This window comes from Sceloporus occidentalis, unplaced genomic scaffold (assembly GCF_023333645.1).
Source record: "Sceloporus occidentalis isolate IW3139 unplaced genomic scaffold, rSceOcc1.0.p SCAF_29, whole genome shotgun sequence".
Taxonomy (NCBI): Eukaryota; Metazoa; Chordata; class Lepidosauria; order Squamata; family Phrynosomatidae; genus Sceloporus; species Sceloporus occidentalis.
In genome coordinates, this window is record NW_028317009.1 from 5,032,898 (window position 1) to 5,050,258 (window position 17,361).

General features: G+C 41.2%; 2 protein-coding genes across 2 annotated transcripts in view; both read right to left on the reverse strand.

Annotated features, from left to right (window-relative positions):
* The window catches only part of LOC149299159 (serine/threonine-protein kinase Nek11-like), a 48,414-nt gene extending 41,753 nt beyond the window's left edge, over positions 1-6,661 (reverse strand). The window contains exon 1 of the mRNA XM_089486630.1: positions 6,501-6,661. Within this exon, the coding sequence (XP_089342756.1) occupies positions 6,501-6,661 (161 nt within the window). The remainder of the gene's footprint in view (positions 1-6,500) is intronic.
* Positions 6,662-9,665: 3,004 nt separating this feature from the next.
* On the reverse strand, positions 9,666-12,969 carry LOC149299160 (sulfotransferase 2A1-like). The gene is made up of 6 exons (XM_089486631.1): positions 12,831-12,969; positions 12,460-12,668; positions 11,015-11,141; positions 10,485-10,579; positions 10,057-10,237; positions 9,666-9,817 (listed from the first exon to the last, which is right to left on the reverse strand). The coding sequence occupies exons 1-6, from the start codon at positions 12,967-12,969 to the stop codon at positions 9,666-9,668; spliced, it is 903 nt and encodes a 300-aa protein (XP_089342757.1).
* Positions 12,970-17,361: the final 4,392 nt, after the last annotated feature.

The following is a 17,361-nucleotide window of genomic DNA, read 5'->3' on the forward strand; positions in this document are numbered from 1 at the left end:
AGCCTTTTTTTTTATTTATTTATTTATTTTTTTTTAAACTGTGGAACAGGCAGTTATGCTTCATTAAATAAATTGGCAGAGGTGTATTTGATTTGTCCTGCATGACAGGTCGGTGTTAACAGAGCTCCCTCCTTCATACATCAAGGAGAAGTCCTTTTTTGCCGGAATCCACAACTTGCAGGACAAGCCAAATAAGACGAGTCGGAGCGAGTGTCAGGCGCACGTCGGGAGATGCTGTAATAAGGCTCAGCCGCAGAGCAGGGTTACTGGCTTCAGAGAAGAGCAGAGGGAACGTTGCTTTGGAAACCCGTGTATGAGGAAGCTTAGAAGCATCTGCGTGTGTCTGACCTTTCCTAAACACCCAGCACAATCATCAACAGGAGAAATTAAATCTGTATGTGTGCACATAGAGCAGCTGAGTTCATAAAAAACATGACTTCAGTTGGGTTTATTATGGGAGCCCAAGGGGCCAGATCTTGCTTCGTGAGATTCAGGGCTTAGTACCTAAACCAGTCCGGTGGGATGTCCATGACTTTTGCTCCTTTTCGAGAAAACAAAAAAAGTCTTCATGCAATAAATGCATTTGATGATGTCATAGGCAAGATTTCTGTCTTATATTGATCTCTATGGGTACTTCTACTTTCTAAGCCGACCCGAGACCTTTCAAATATTAAACCTTAATTAGCCCATCGTAAAGATCCTATTGTACTGACTCAATAATGGGGTCAAACATTCCCGGTCCCGAGCATGGAAACAGAACCTTCAACTGAGATATACAAGTAGTATTTATAGAGCGCCAGCAGATTCCATAGCATTACTGGGAAAGAAGAGACTGGCAATAAACTAAAACAGGGGTGTCCAACCTGTGGCCCTTCAGCTGCTGCAGGACTACATCTCCCATACTCCTGCAGCAGCTGGAGGGCCGCAGGTTGGACATCACTGAACTAAAACCTTAAAATTGACAATGTATGATACAGAAGAAGAAAGCCCAGGACTTGTGAGCTCACAATCTATTAGATGCTCAGATATAGTTAAATAAAAGCAGAATACAAAGCAGCTGAACTATTTATGGTGAGATTGGTGTAAAAACTCAGACTTGGAGAGAAACTCTATTCTATGGTCTGATACTTGCCTTCCTGGATCTAAACTCTATGTAGATTCCCCAAAGAATTGGTTTTACCCAGCTCTTCTTTCAAGATGAATATGTGAGAGTGCCTGTGTGCTACCGGCCACGTGGATCCACTTTGCGTTGAGAGAGTGTATGTGTGTATATGTATGTGGCACTGGTTTGCAGGTATTGACATGGCTCGTCTATCACAAGATGTACTGAGATGAAGGACGAACATGAGGCTCATTTGGATAGATTCGTGGCCCGTACAGAAATTAAAGTATAAGCTTCTGTAATGACAGCAACGCACAGGATGAAGCCAAGAGGAGATCCAGCAGGTGGCCAAAAATTCTAACAAGGAATGCGAAGTGAAGGAATAAATTATTGGAAAAGGGACAATTAGCATGTCATGAGACTCCGACACCAAGTGCGAGATTTCTAGTTAAAAAACATCAATCTCTCACCTGTGTGCCAGGCTGGGAGCCAGGAGGCTTGCGACGTACCAGGCCCACTCTCTTGATAATGGAAAGTTAATCAGAAGCCACATGCTGGTATGAAGAGCTAATTAAATTCCGCTGTCACGGCCAGTTCTTTTTTTTTTTTAACAATATCAGGAGGAATGTGTAGATAGGTAGCAGTGATTGGGGTTTTTGGAAAGCATCTGTGTATCATGAATTTATGACATTCCGTGTTCTATATGCATTTCAGGATTAAGGATTAACACGTCAGGTACCGGACATTAGAGCAAAATATCGCCAAGACATCAACAAAGCATTACGTTTTTCTTTTGCATTTAAGATAGTTTTGGATTACTTTCGAATGTACGTGCAAAGCAGGGGCGAGGCTTAGTCAATTAAGATTGGACAGCTCTTAAAAAGCGCACCCTACGGTGAATCTGTCATTGTCGGGCCTTTCAGCAAAGAACTACATATCTAGCCAACCAGGATGGTAATTGAATTTCCAGGTAATAATGTTTTTTTATACATACATTCTAGATCTCCCAGTTCCAAAATGTTTCCATTTTACCATATTCTTCTGCATAATACCCACCTTTCAATGGCCCCGCTATCACCCACCATTCAATCATTCTACCATTTAAAGACGCGGCCACCTTTTTCCATGGACCAGATGGTAGATGAAGGAAGCCCAGTGCCCCAGGTCCTTGTTGTCCCATCTGGGCAGCTCCTTCAACCAGCTGAGACCTTAGGCAGTCTCCTATCCTCCCTGATTGCATTTCTATCCTGTAAATCCCATATCTGGCATTGACTTTATCTGTTTAGCTATTTGGACTTATGACAGATTTATGATCAGACAACGACCATGCATAAAGTTAGTTTGTGCTGGAGTTAATTACCGAAATATCGCCTTGTTGGGTCCTTCCAGATCCCCAATTACCAGCAGCCCCCTGGCTTACATTAGCTGTAATCAAGACTCACTTTATCAACTCCCTTTCTTCCAGCTCTGGTTTGTCATATTGAGATTCTTAATTGGTTTGGGAATATCGGAGCAATTGAATTCACCTTCTTGATTTAATTGGTCTGTCTGATTCCCTTCAGTGCCTTCAGCCTGCCGATTGTTAAGGGACCTTTGGATATCTATCTCGCTGTGAATGATAATTGCTAAAACTCCAAACGCACACAGAAAGCAGATTAAAATATGATTGTTTCAGCATTTAGAGCTTTATGTAAACATGGGTTTGGGGAAAAAAAAGGAGACAATACTTCGACAAAATACTGAAAACCAATTACAGCATATTATCAATACAACAACAAAAGGGGGGTATGGGGACCATACGTCTTGCGGGGGGGGATCATATTATGTCACAACAAATTTGATTCCCTTTCTTCTCCAAGTTCACGTAATGACCATACGCTTTGGGGATGATCTCTTAAATTTTGATACTGTGCAATTAGTTAGAATAATATGAATAATTCTGTGCGCTTTAATACAGGCTTTCAAGTTCTAATTATTTTTATCAGTGCAGATATACTGTACTTTCACATCTTTCATGGCTTTGTAGAGTCTAAACAAGAATTCAGGTTAAAAACAGAAACATACAAACTACAGAAATACTCTGTAAAGCCCTATTAACCAAACACCCCCCCCCCCCCAAAAAAAAATAAAAAAAAAATATGAATAATGCAAAAAGAATTATAGCGTAGACTGCAAAAAAAGTTTGTATTGGAAACGTTGTCTATTTACTGCAACACAAATATATAATGTAACAGAAAGCTTTATAAAAAGGGTAAATAGAATGATTCATATTTTATGACGGAGTCGTCTTTAAGGGAGCATTAATCTTTTAAGTGCATTTCTCTTCATATGAGCTCGGGACGTGTATCTCTAATAGACATGTGGGTTTCAGGACAAAGCCGGCCTGGACCGACTTAAATATGATAAGGAAAAGAAGGAAGTGGGCAAAAAAGTATAATAAATCTCACATACGGTGACGTAACAAGGTACAAGAGCAAGATTGTTCTCTAAAACTTGAGAATAGATAAGTGGTTTTGTTACCATAGCAACCAGCAATTAATGAGAAATTAATGAGAAATAATCTCCATTATTTCAATGGAAAGTTACTGTTCTGTGCTCCACATACAGCGTTTTGTACCTCTACCTAACTGCCCACCTTACCCCCTTTTCCTACCCGTTGGGGAACAAACTACCCCTGCCTCCCTGAGTCAAAAGATAATTGATGCGGGACAAAGTCTCTCTCAACCAGCATGGCAGGGGGGATTTACATAGCGGGATTCCAGCAAACGTCTCAAATTGAGACGAAAGAGGATTTCGCTGAACTGTTAGAAAGAAAATTACTTTCAGCTCCTTGGAATTTAATAGTTTCCAGATCTCTGCCACAACTTGCATTGCAAAAAATAGAACTTCAAAATTATCCCCCCCCCCAAAAAAAAAATTTGATAAGCATAATAGGGTGACCGGAACTTATGTTTTTTACATAATTTAATGTATCACGTTTCCTATTATTTCTATACCCATTATAGGGCTGTGGAACCCTGCGATACTCTCATACCCAGCAAACATTCTGAACTCCTAGAAAAGAGGGGGATCAGGGGAGGCAGGGCCAACAGAGGGACATTTGGGAGGTGTGAAGAAGAGTCTGGTTGAAATATCTACTGGGTTCCTAATTTGAATTTCTACAAACATTTGTACAGCCCAACATGGCTGGAATATGTACTTCTTGACAGGGGGACGTAAAACCTTAATTGGCACCGCATGGTCCCATTTGCATGGTCCCAAAATAAAAAATAATAAAAATTGAGTTGGCCGATGACGCTCCACAGAGCCGTTTATTTTCCGGACAAAGAGTTGCGTTGAGATAACAAAATGTCATCTTCAACTGGCCCGGCCCCGGCCACTCATTGAACTTAGTTGATATGGTGCGATGATGTCATCACATCTTAGTGTTTAGTGAATAAACCCCAGCAGGATACTGGTCTTTTTGGGTTTTTTTTTCCATCCCAGGGTAAGGTTTAGTTAGGGTTAATATACATCCCTCCTCTATACCACTTCTTTCGTTAAGATGTCTGTTTGCATTATTTTATCTAAAATACCTAAAATCTTACCTAAAATACAAGGTGCCGCTGCCCGCTGGAAGGCGCATTTAGTGACAATGACAAATAAACATAAATAAACATTTTCTAGCTTCACTGGATATTTGGAGATCGAGATCTCATCCCCCCCCCCCCCCCTTAACGATGCTTTCGCTGTAGGAGTTCTATGTAATGTACGGCGTGAAACGCAGAATGCAAAGAGAAATCGATTCCTGGTGAGAATATCAAATATCTTAAAGTCTACGCAAACCGTTCCATACGCCTGCAGACCTTCACGATGGATACGAGGTGACAGCGGTCAACATCGGTCGCTGTCTGTGATCGGCACCCAAACCTTGATTGTTAAATAACTTTTTCATTAATACGATTTATTCCTATCCCCAAAACTGTTAAAGGAACCATAAGGGCTTCGGTTAAATACATGAAATGTATTTAATGGCTAGACACAATATTTCCTATTCCATGGCTCTTCCTCGTTAATTCACATAAGGCCCTGCTTGTTAATTAGGCTTCAAGAATGTTGTAAGTAAAACTTAGAGATTTATAATTTACTCGAGAATGACATTACAATCACACGGGCGTTTGGTGCCACCTGCTGCTTGTTGTATAAATATTCTCTTCCTATATCCTATAAACACAAATTTCATCTATAGCAATAGCGTTAAGCATCATCTATACTCTGAATTGTTTTGCATGTTTGCACGTTTTATTTATGAATAATTGGATAATTCTGCTTTTTTTATTTTTTAGGGTTTTGGGGCATTTATGCACCCTCTACACCTGCCCCTCCGCAGCCCCTCTTCTTCTACGGGTGTAAGTCTGATGGAAGAGTGGTGCAGCCATCCAAAAACACCTATAGACCGGTGGATTTTAACTCCAGTCCCACCATATGGGCAATCTACGGCACTGAGCTGGCGGACGCAGCAATGTCAGCGTCTCCCCTTTCTTAGTAAGTAATTAAATGCAGAGGTGTATTTGTCCAAGGGTTCCTGGAACCTTAGGGCCTTGTCCGCTCAATTGTTTTAAGGGTAAAAATGAAATGATCCCTCTGTAACAGGAAATGTTGGTGCGTTTAAATGGAAGGGTTTGGTTTTCGGCAGAATCGCAGAACGCGTTAGACCTGTTATACTGAAAGCCCCTGGAGTCCTGATCTGCTTTCCAGTAGCAATACTCAGAGGAGTGCGTGCGGTGCCAACACTCGGAGAAAATCCTCACCATGGAAACCAAACGAAGCCGTGCGGAATTCACAGCGACGGTGTTACGTGCTTCATTCAGAGCATTGTGAGGCCGTTAAATCACGCAGTGTGTCGTTAAATAAAGACACCTCACAATGCGCCCGGTAAAAGAGCAGTGCCAAGGGGGTCTCACTGAATTTAAACCCATCTTAGCCAATTTAATATAATATGAATAAAAAAAGAGATACACAGACACTCAGAACAAAAGTTTTGGGATTGGTGAGTTATTGGAGAACCGAACATAAATAATAGATTAGTAAATCGGTTTTCTTAGTGTCACATTACCCTCCACACACGCGGGGCTGCTGCTTGGCATCATATTGCGCTCTGCCCACATCACGTGGCATCATATCATGCCTCGCCGTGCAGCCTCCCAGTCCTGTCCACTTTATGTAGGTTTCTTGCATTAGAGAATACGTTTTGCTGATCATTGTGCCCCCAGCTGTGGTTGACTTCCATTGCCCCTCTTTTGCTGAGAATTAAGAGGGGCTGCAGTTCGCCACCCGAAGGGGGACCACTAGCTGTTCATTGATTCGTATGGGGTCTCTCCTAACTCAAGTAATTTGCATCATTTGATCCACTACTTACTGGCTTCCATCATCCCTGGCATCGGTCACGAGGTACGCAGTGGCAAAAGACCCGCTGCCCAGCTTCCCGCAAACTGTGTATCTTCCCATGACAACACATCCAGGAGAGAATCCACCTTGGGCCACCGGCTGGGTCCTATGCGCCTCCACCGTAATATCCATCTGTGTGAAGTGACATCATGAGCTCACAAACACGACTATGTCCATTTCATTAAATGCATTATCCTACCGCCGCCATGCCACGTGATGTGCAGACAATAGCGTCTTCATTATACCGAAATTCTTTATTTGGAAGCCCTTTGGTTTTTTTTGTAGGACCCCCAACATTCTTTGATCCCCTGAAGCCCCTCTTTTGTAGGCACTCGGAATGTTTGAATGGGTATGAGGGCCTCGTAGAGTTCTAGAACCTTTCAAGTTAAAATAATGGGTTTCTGACCAAAAGAAAATGTGTTTGTAAATAAAATACAATATCGTTCTTCTAAAAGTCTTTGTAAAGCTCTACCCCCACCATCCAGACCTCTGACTTCGGCCCCTCTGGCCCTTTGGAATGTTGTGAGTTATGATAGTTTATGGTCTATGTGACGCTTCGGATGAAGCTACGCTTGGATGACAGTTGGACTATAATGTTACTAGCTTGTGGTTATTGCATGAAGCTTGCTATCGGACCACGCACTTTAATTTTGGGGTCTCTAAGAGGTCCAGAGCAAGCAACTCGTAGCTCTGAATGTTTCTAAATACGCGTAACTAAGAATAATTCCAATTTGTTGTACTTTTCCTTTAAAACAAAAGTTGTCGCTGTGTGTGGTTCTTGAGCTCATCTGATCGCGTTGTGCAGAAGACATTATCTGCGGTCCATAATAAGACACCCTTCACACCTGCTCCCTGCCACTCATCCCAAACTCCAAGCAATGTGAGCTTAGATGGTAACGTCTAATAATCGGCGCAGTTCCGATGTCCCAGCTGTGGCCATCTGTCTGAAGCTGATTAGATGATGTTAAAGATGGCATCTCAATCAGATACTCTTAGAAAGCCGCAGCCTGCCCTGCAGATACAACCACGTCGGATCAGACACACGCTCAACAAGCCATTGTGTCTCTCAATAACTTCTTCACCACGAGTCACCGTGACCGTGAAAAGACACATTAGCAATCCTTGCCTGGACAGAGTAAATGGCCCCGGCGGATGTGTAATAATAAGCGCTCAGCCTGGTTAAAGTGGGTTACGGAAACCTTCAGGGCGACGCACATCAGGAAGCAAGTGTCTGCACCCGTCCAAACCTCATAGAAAGATTCGACGCCAAAGACTTTCCACCATAATCAGTTTACCTCTGCAGCTACGTTCCCTGGGCGAAGCTCGTAGTCTATGGAATTTATACATTAGATTAAAAATTCATTTTTATAAAAAAAAACCCAACATATTTAGTTATGGAAAGTTGTAATATTTACGCAAAGAAAAAGCCCTGTTTTCACTGGTTCGTTTATGTGCTGCGTCCATTTAATTCTGAATTGCTCGATCTATTGTGTTTTCCAGCCTTTGTCCCTCTAGCATATCCTTAATTATCTTTTAAGTAATAAGTCATCTCTCTTATGTACACATCTCGGCTTAATGAATGCTTACCTTTATTTACGGATCTTGCGGGCTGTAGAATCCTGGATGGAATCCAATACAGGTGTGTCTGGGCGTAAAGAAAAGGTAAATCTGAGAAGTTTCCGTATGTCCTGAGAGGGGGGGGTATGATCTTAATCGAATATAACCACATAGGGGCGGTGGGCTCCATGGTTCTGAGTACAGGGGCATTAGTATCAGCAGCCGTACCTGTAGTATAAAATACTGCTTGTTCTAAGCGAACCTGAGCGATACATCATTCCCCTTTCACGTGTAGAAGCGAAATAACCCTGTATGTGATATGGTATAGCCCAGGTGAGTCGCTTTCTTGGTGACGGTTGCCAGCGGTTACTGTAGGTGGCAGGTACATGCGACAATTTCCTTTATACCTTCACCTGCCTCCTTTCTTAAGGTGTTTAAAACAGAATGTCTAAATGGTACATGAATTAATCGCTTAGCAGCAGAATTCCATTTCCTTGTTCCTTTCCCAAGAGCTCATTTAAATGGCCGCATATATGGTGAAGATTTAATGTTTTTTTTTTATAAAGTTAAAGGAATAAAGGTTGATTTTTTTTTTTAACATAAAACTCCTTGTTCATTTCAAGACTATTTTCCACTTGGAATTTCCCAGTGGCTACTCTCTAATGTTACGCAGCAGCCCCGGGTCTCTGCACATGCACATTTACAGGCCTCGGGAGAGCGTGCGCTTCTATTGCGTTCTAGCCAAGCGGGACAGGGACATTGCAATCGGATTTGCGTTAGAATATTAAACAGATTTTGCAAAATGTTACATCCCAGCTGTTTAAAATGTATCGCTCCACTGTTTCTACCCCCCTCCCCCGACCATGAAACATACAATGACATACCATCATGTCTACACCACTCATAAAACGAGCTGGGGGTATTGCAAATGTTAAAATCGGGAATGCATGTAGTATGAATTCTGCATGCAGCCGGGATTCGGCTACATCGTTAAGCGAGACCCTTCTTTTCTGATTCCGCTTCGTGTGTTGTTGGTAATATCGATGGAACGTCTGAGCTCCAAGCTGGTTTAGGGTTTGGTAAGCATATGGAAGTCGATCTGCTACGACAGAAGAGCTGCTGATCTCTTCTTTTGGTTAATTTCTTTAAGTCTAAGAAATCAGATATGATTTACATTTTACAATTTACGTCAGGACAAATTTCAGGAGTAAATACCGCTCCACCTAAGCGCAGTAAGATATTAAAAACATACAAGAAAGCAAACAGCGCTCATATGTTCCTTTTTAAAGTGGATAGGGTGTATCTACTTAATCGAGCGAGCAGCACTTAATCTTTTCACATGATTTATTTTCAATTTTTATTTTATTTTCTATCTTATCACTTATTTAATAAGAAATTATAGTCTTGGAGACCTTAGTAGACAAGGGTAAAGATGAACAACCCGGACTGCGTACACCACATGCAGCCATTTCCTTGTTTTCGCTTAATATTTAGAATCCGCATCCCTTTTACTGTCCACGCAAAACTTCTACGGCTCAGCAAGTAGGGTTCTAAATCTGTTTCAATGGTACAATGGACATTATAGTTGGCTAAGGGTGAGTGCCGTGTCCTCACTGTTCTGCAAACTCCAAACAAACTGGAGGTCACAGTCTGACATCTTCTCTTGAAAAACCTTATCGAAGTGTGCGCTCTCCTCCTCTGTTAGGTGATTCTGCCAGTCACCCACTACACCTAAAACATGAAAAACAGCGGCTAGTGAAACCTTAAACAAGACGGCTCTAGTACAAAGATCCAATTATGGAGCAATTAACAAAAACTGTATTTCATACTTGGATGGAATGTATTCTTACATAGTTGATGCAAGTCTGGAACAAGAGTACCTTGTTCTACAAATGATATGTGCTTCTGATTTAATGTCTCAATCTCTCTTTTGTTCTACGAGTCCTTTTAAGTTAAAAGGAAAGACCCACCTTTCCTCATGAACTTGCTCTTGTTGTGGTCCATGATCTCAGAGGAGATAAGAGTGCAGTTCACCATGGGGTTCTGACTCATTATTTCAAACCTACAGTGATGCTCTATCTTGTCGAGCTCTTTAGAGTACATCGGACATCCTAAGAACCTGCACAACTTCTTGAGTGACCGTCTCAAGTCCTGAAAGAAAAGAGAAGAGTTGGCTCTTCAAGAACAGAACAGTTGATATGCAGCAGAACTACAGACATTTCAAGAGACTTCAAAAACCAGCGTCCATGGATATACCTATATGAGAACTTAATACATTCTTGAATAGATATGAGCCAGTTGGACTGGAGCTAAATTGTTAATAGTGAGAATCCTGATTGTAATAAGTTCCAAGATAGACAAAGAAAGATAACAGAGTTGAAGCAGAAAAATCACTCACTTTATGCAGGTCCTCATACGTAATGTAGAATAAGTCCAAGTTCATCCTCTGCATGTACCAGCCCCTCACATGCTGAAACCAGGATCCATAATGTACTGTTGGACACATCAGAGAAATCAGCTGTGACACCAGTATTCTGGATAAATCAGAAGCCCTGCATAAGCCACAGTAGGGACAGGGTAAACTGGAGTACTTACCCCAAAAGCCATCACCAGAACTGACATTTATTTCCCCTGCCAAGTTTGTAATATTATCTTAGTCTATGTACATTCCCCCTGAAGAAAAAAACTTCTGAAGTCCTGAAGACGTATGTGACTCTGCATCTACTTTTCCTATGTCGGCCCAATAAAAGATATCAGTTTTGACTATAGACTCTGTCTTTTCTTGGACCATGTTCTTTATCTTAGCCTACATTACACTTGAGATAGGATATAAAACAGATAAAATGGGGGAAAATGGTCCAACCAAATGATGACCGTGGAAATTGTGTTTCTACAAACCTAACGGCCTGGCCACAAACAATATCTGACCTTTGCCCTCCAGGAAATGTTCCACAAATTCTGGTAAGGAGTCAAAGTCCGGCAAGAACTTGGCTAATTTGTGGAAGAAGTAGTATGAAACCGCCACGTCTTTGGGGTTCCTTGCCAAATAAATCACCTGGAATAACGAGACAATATCAGAATACATCATTAATTTTTATTAATAATTATTTTAATTTTATTTACAGTCATTTCTGTTTGCTGTAAAAAAAAATGCCCATTACGTAGGTGGTTAAATAGGAAACTATGCTTGGCCCATAAACATTCCATTGAAATTTATGTTAGACAAAACGATTTATTTGAAACTGACAAAGAGCGCGAAACCTTATTGTCTATATGGAGTACAAGAGACCGCGGTTATAGTCGTTGTGAAACTAATTATGCTTAAGAAACCTTCAGCCTACTCTGTGTAAGATACCGACCTACTTTCTAGACCTTTGATGTCCGTTCTTGAGACATAAGCGAGACAGAGGGCTAATGCAATGAGCTGAGAAAAGAGAAGGAGATGTGGACCAGGAAGCGCTGCGTGGTTGCGGTCAGAGGATGTGGTCTTCTACTGGAGTGTCTGCTTATCAGGGCCATCTTCATAATGAGAGAAAAGGGGCCCAGGCTTAATGGAGAACATCCACGTGTTTTTTTGGAGTTGGTGGTGGTATAGCCGTGTAGTCGGTGCGATACTATGTGTTAGGTGAAGCAATATATTGAAAAACTCTTCTGAATTCTCCCTGGTTTCCTTGTTCCCTCTGTTTGGACACGATACAATTTATTCAGTGTCCGAAATGCTCAGCCTCTCCCAACCGGATCACGGAGTAAACTTGGTGGTAGTATTCTCCAATGATGTAAAATGCCACTTACGTGAAGCCATTTATTGACAAAAAATAAGGTCGCAAATTGAGTCGCAATATGTGGCTTCCATATGGGACTTTGGAGACCATTTGTGGCCTCCATAGCTAATGACATCATAAGCAACGTTGCATGTGGCATCATTGCTATAGTGTTCTGAGCTCCAGGAGGTTTCCAGGTTGTAAGGAGGATGCTGGAGAGTACCAGAGGATCACTGCCGAGTATTTGTGTTAAACAAATTACAAAGGGCTTAAAGAACTATGTATCTATGATTTACATTCTGAACGTAAAAAAATACTTAAAAAATAAAATAAAAAAAAACAACTTTGGACTGGGTGCTGGGAGTTCCACGTTCAGGGCTGTTCTTTAGTGCATGAGTGACGTCCGTGAACTCCATGACGGGGAGAGGAACGTAGGAATTACTTTTAATCAGAGAAGCTTTACTCTTGGAGATGACTAAGCAGGACCATGGAGGTGTTGGTGTCCCAGAATCACAAACCTCACCCACAAGTAATTAAATAATAAAAAAAATTCTACATATAAAAGGTAAACAGACCAACAAAGCTATATTTACTTAAGACCATCAAACTTACTTTTGCCTTTGAGTTTTGCAGTGCCGGAACAAGCACCTCACTGGGAAGGTGGGTAGTAATAATCCGTGGCCCCTCTCCATCCTTAAGGGTCTCCTTGAAGTAGGTGTGCTCCAGCCAGGGGGTCCGCACCCAGTTGGGAATGGTTGTGGCTACCTCGGGGTCTCCTTGACTGTAGATAAGAGTTAAGATTTCTTGCATCCATGTGGTTCCTGAGATGGAAAACCCAAAATGAATGACACGTTTCAGCCTCGTTATCCACGTCTTGCCTGCCTTTTGCATATTTCCCATACTTGTCCCACCATCCCAATCTGTTCCACCATCTTTCTACATCTTTCTACCATCTCCCCCAATATAACATCGCCCTACTGTACCTGATTTGGGGTAAGTGGCTATCACAATGTCCCCTTCTTTGAAGCGGAATTCCTTGGCGTACTGCAGGGACTGCTCCGTGTGAAGATGTCCCGGGAACTGGATTCCTGCAAAGCGTTCGGTAACATCCAGCCTGTCCATACTTGCCAAAAAACGTAACCAAAATGTATAATTTAACCAGAAACCGTGAACCTAACCTACTTGTTTATTTCTTCCGCTAATTGCTCCTGGAAAAAAATAACCAAACAGGGTTTAGCCTTAGATACTTTTTGAAACATTATCTCTTTAAGTAAACATTTAATTTGCCGGAAACGTGACCAGATTTCCTGCAGCTTCTCGCCTCTGTGCGACGTCCTTGTCTTTTTTGTTTAAAAACCGCCCTGATTCATCCGCTTGATTACTTTTACTGTACAGATGCAGACGGCCTCGTACATTAAAGCATTCCCCATTCCGGGGGGGCTTCCTTCCTTAAACCACTGCTTTTTCTTAAAGCTCCTCCCCTAACCAGTATGTAGAGTGGGGAGGAAATGGTGAAAATGACAACACGTATGGAAACGGTGTTTCTGACTTAACCCCCGCAAAACCTAGCTCTGTGAAGTTTCACAAACTTTATTTACACCCCTCCCGCGCTTCTTGCTTTACTAAGGAAGTCTGCCGGTGTTAGCGTGAATTCCAGGCCTGCCCCGAGCGTTTGTTTTTTTTAGTGTTTTATTTGCAAAATGCATACACAGAAGCCTTTGTGGATATTATGTTTCCCCTTTATTCCACTTATAGGAACATTGAGGGGTCATAGGAGGGAGAGAAGAGGCAAAAGCATGCGAAGATCTAGCCCTACACAGATAATAAGGCACTGCTGCTGAACTTTGCGCTTGTATAATCAACAGCTATATTCAGAAGGGTCCAAGATAGCCCCGTACACGTCCAGATCTGATAATAGCATTTCAGATCTCCCGTACCATTTGAGCCATACCTCCCAAGTGTCTTTATTTGATAGGTCCAGTCCTGCTTTGGCAACGTAATCCCCTATTTCCTCCCCTGATTTCCTGCCCCTCTTTTCTAAGAGTTTAGAAGATTTGCCGGGTATGAGAGTATCACACAGTTTTAAAGGTACCACAATACCACGCACCCTGGACTCGGGTTAAATATAAACACAGCCTCACTTCTCCATAATAAATAATACCCCCAAAAAAATCCGGTACCATTTCAAATAAAAAAGTCATACAAAAAGTTTGGTACAAGAGCGCCACCCCCTGGTCACCTGCATTTAAAGGACTCTGACTTATGTTAGTAACAGAAATTCTATTTCTAATTGGTAATATCCTTAAAAATACCGGACTATGTCCCTATGAGTTTTTATTTTAGTAATTCAGAAAAAAAAAGGCAAAAAAATAAAACTTTTCCCAAATCTTACATTTTACGATTCCGTGAAAACACAAACCTACTGATGTTTAAATATTGATGATGAATGTATTTATTGGAAATCGATTATAACTATACTCAGCATGATAATGATAAAGTTATCTCTCCAGTTCTGTAGAGTTGCTGATTGTTGTCGATTGGTTCAGGCAGCCTTCGCAAGGATAGGGAAGAAAATACATTGTAGCCATGCCACCTATTGCCACGTCTCATATTCCCCGAGTTAAAGTGAATAATTTCTCAGTAAAAATCCATACATTAATTGGAAAAGTTTTCAGTAGTTTTAATAACAGAATTTATTGAGCTGCGAAGGCGAATATCTCCGAGGGTCACATTGGTTAGGCTGGCGGGGCAATTTAAAGCTCCTTTTTGCTGGTTTTATTGGTAGTCCTCCTTTTTTTATTATTATATTTTGTAGTTGGTTCTGTTTTAAGGTTTCAGGCTAATCTATAAACAGATAATCACTTTATAAGTCACCGTGGTTTCTCTTATCTGCCCTCGCTCTATAAACCCTGGTATCGTTTGCGAGATCTTTGAGTTTTCCGTGGTGTAAATGACTCTTCCTGACACTGCCCTGCCTTTGGAAGTAATAGAAATCAGTGAAAATACATTAAAAGGAGCTCAGCGTGTATACATTCAATGCTTATCCTATACATCTGCCACTTAACATCTGCCTGCCTGCATCTTAATCTATCTGATTACATATCTGTACGAATTTGTTATCTTATCTCTATGCTCCAGGGCACTCATTTGATAGACAATAATAAAAAATTAAATTTTAAAAGATTATTTTTAAAGATATTACGGTATCTAAATGAATTCAACATTTAATTGTTACAGGACTGACGGATCTTTACATGACATCCATCTGCCGATGTTCACCAGCATCGTTCTTCATACCCCGCTGGGGTAAAAAGTGAATATTTAGGTCGTTCGTTTCAAATGTTGTTTCCGGATCTTTTGGTTGAGAAAAAGCTTTTTTCTTGCAATTTTCGTACACCCTAGTTTTGGGACATTTGCACAAACTTGCCAAAAAGTCATTCAAATTACATTTCGTACGGATCTGAATGCACGATATATCGACGCTTGATGTTTGTTATACCGCTATTTAAGAAGCATGGATTTTTACCATAACGATAATCGTTATGTTTCGCCCAAATTTTCTTTACCATTTTGAATTTTTTTCACCCTTCTAATTATGGACGGAATTCAATAATAATTTGAATTTAACAGATCAGCGATTATTCCTGTTGCAGGTTTAAAAAGGAGAAGAGAAGAGGAACCTTTGAATGATCATCTTGGTGGATAGATCTTAATGTTCTCTTCGCTGAGGTCCAGAGTCCATGATAAGGAATGTTCCCGATATCTGCATAAGTTTGATTACCAAATATCTTGATATGAAATGAAAACATATCTTTTAGATCGTTCGCAGGAAATGGTCTAGTTAACATGTTTCTGAAAGGTTAATGAATAAACCTTTGCCCTCCGTAAACCTCACGGCAACCAGCTATTTGGAAAAAATTGGTGACTGTAAAACTAAACCTATTTATGGCGGTAATTAAACTCTTTGTGGTACAAGGGTCAAGTTAATAGGAGGTGAATCTCTACTTCTCGTGTGAACTTGAGCGGCGCTTCTCTGCCAAACATCAAATTTTATTTTCGGAGGAAAAATGTGAGTCTCCTTTTAACTGTTTATTTATTCCATACTAGGCCACAGATCCCAAGTGGGGGTATCCAACGCACCATTAACGTAATTTTGGGAAGCCATGGTTTGAAGGTAACAGGGAAATCTGCCCAATTATGCCAAGGCAATAAAGGGTTTATTTTATGTTTTTTTATTGGCCACTTCTTGCCAGTCGTGTAGTCATCTTTCGCACTGTTGAAGGTTGAGGGTGACTGTCAGACTCCAGAGTCCAGTTGTATAGGGTACACTACCGGTGTAATCACTGTAATCACTGACTGACAATGTGCCCTGATGCTTTATATGCACTATGTATCCATACATACAAGTAATGTAAAGGTTTGTAGCCTATTTCTGAATTATGATGTCATTATTACAATAACAATGGGCTCTGTTACAAACTGACATAATTGATTTTACTTTTTTAATGATTTATGATGTGTTATGACCTTTCTGTGAACACAAATCATGTTTCCATTTCCAACAGATAACAGGTCTTCAGTCACCCGGTATTGTCCTCTTCTAAGGAGGGGAAGAAGAAAAATGTGCATTCGCAAGGTAGAGTACACATTGTCGGCGTGGAAGCTCGTGGAGTTGTATATCACTGCTGGTGGTCCTTTTGTGTACAAACATGTAGAAGACAAGTCCTTTTATAAGGGGCGTAACTAGAAACCACAGGGCCCTGGTGTGAAAATTGCCCTGGGGTCCCCCACAACAGCTGGTATGTGCCATTATCGCCCCCAAACAACTTGTCTGTGCCTTCTTTGCCCCTTGGCCCACCATCCAACATACACTCTGGCACATATATGCAGACACACTACACACACTTACTCATACTCACCAACACATACATTGACACACACAATTACACATGCATGCTCTCACACAATTATACATGCATGCTCTCACACACACATTACATTACATTTATTTATATAGCGCTGGCAGATTCCGCAGCGCTGAACACACACACAATTGCACATGCATACACACACACACACACAATTACACATGCATGCTCACACACAATTACACATGCATGCTCACACACACAAACATTCATGCTCACACACACTCCGATACGCTTCTGCCTCCCCGTGCAGGTTCAAAATAGTTTAGAAAGGGCCCTTCCGACCATGAACGGTGTGGTCCAGGTCGGAAGAGCCCTTTCTAAACTATTTTGAATCGGTACGAGGAGGCAGGAAGAAGGGGTCACCCGGGAACCCTGTGCCTTTTATACAATAAATCATTAAAAAAAGTGCTGTGGAATCTGATGGCACTATATAAAACAATAAATAGCAATAAAAATAATAATAAAACTTGAGACAAATTTATAGTTGCATTTTATGCAATATGCATCAGCTAACAAGTTGTTTGAGAGATTCTTCCTCATTTTTTGTCATGGCGGGTGCTCCTAAACACTGAAAATAACATAG

Excerpts from the sequence above, each read along its gene's own strand:
- LOC149299160 (XM_089486631.1), bottom strand. The coding sequence starts at position 12,969 with ATGGACAGGCTGGATGTTACCGAACGCTTTGCAGGAATCCAGTTCCCG. Across the intron at positions 10,580-11,014 it reads ACATTTCCTGGAGGGCAAAG|TACATTATGGATCCTGGTTT; the intron begins GTCAGATATTGT and ends TGTGTCCAACAG. Across the intron at positions 10,238-10,484 it reads CGTATGAGGACCTGCATAAA|GACTTGAGACGGTCACTCAA; the intron begins GTGAGTGATTTT and ends CTTTTCTTTCAG.